This window comes from Nestor notabilis, unplaced genomic scaffold (genome assembly GCF_000696875.1).
Source record: "Nestor notabilis isolate BGI_N333 unplaced genomic scaffold, ASM69687v1 scaffold26614, whole genome shotgun sequence".
In the NCBI taxonomy this organism is placed as follows: Eukaryota; Metazoa; Chordata; class Aves; order Psittaciformes; family Psittacidae; genus Nestor; species Nestor notabilis.
Window position 1 is genome coordinate 326 of NW_009926408.1, and position 733 is coordinate 1,058.

General features: G+C 63.2%; 1 protein-coding gene across 1 annotated transcript in view; it reads right to left on the bottom strand.

The window, feature by feature from the left end:
- The window catches only part of LOC104404963 (furin-like), a gene marked incomplete at both ends in the record, with an annotated part of 3,643 nt that overhangs the window by 322 nt on the left and 2,588 nt on the right, over positions 1-733 (bottom strand). The window contains 3 exons of the mRNA XM_010013524.1: positions 1-42; positions 457-581; positions 676-711. The exon at positions 1-42 is cut by the window's left edge and continues 3 nt beyond it. Coding sequence (XP_010011826.1) covers positions 1-42; positions 457-581; positions 676-711 — 203 coding nt within the window. The remainder of the gene's footprint in view (positions 43-456; positions 582-675; positions 712-733) is intronic.

A 733-nucleotide genomic window follows, 5' to 3' on the forward strand; every position in this document is an offset into this window, starting at 1 on the left:
TGGCTGTCCCGTACAGCACCAGCGTGAACTTGGTCAGCGTGCCTGCAAGGATGTGGGGTGAGGACCACTGATACACCCACAAGAGTGCCCGTGCTCAAGGCAGGCACAGGGAGAGGATTTGCACTGGTCCCCTCCACGGGCTGCCAAAGGACCATGGGGCTGTGCCCATCTCCGGGAAGAGCCCCCAGCATGGAGCAATGCCTAGACACAGGGCTGCTGTGGGGTAGGGGACAGGACGTCCAGCATGGGGAGAACCTGCTGCCTCAGAGCCCACCACCCCAGAGCCGTGGCATCTCCTCCCATGTGCCTAGCTCCAGCCTCTCCCCAGCAGGTCACTGCAAAGCACCCAAGTGTTACTGCACCCAGTACTCAGCGGTGCTGGGGCGACATCGGGTGTCCGTGGTGCTCCCACTCCCACCCCAGGCTTGGAAGGAGGCAGCAGCGGCCCAGCCCTACCGTAGTTGTTGGCATCACTGGTGTTCTCGATCTCCAGCACCCATTCACCAGAGGGGTCCTCATCCCATGAGTGCGTCGTCATGAAGGCCCAGTCATTGAAGCCATCGGCTGAGAAGTCATGGGGCCTGGCAAGATGGGAGTGTGAGAGTTGGATGCCCACATCCTGCGAACCCAGCGGGGCCAGCCCGAGCCTGGGGGGCTCAGCAGCCCAGCATATACCTGGCAGCCAGGAGGGTGGAGCGGGTGCCCATGGGACTGACGCGGAGGTACGCCAGAG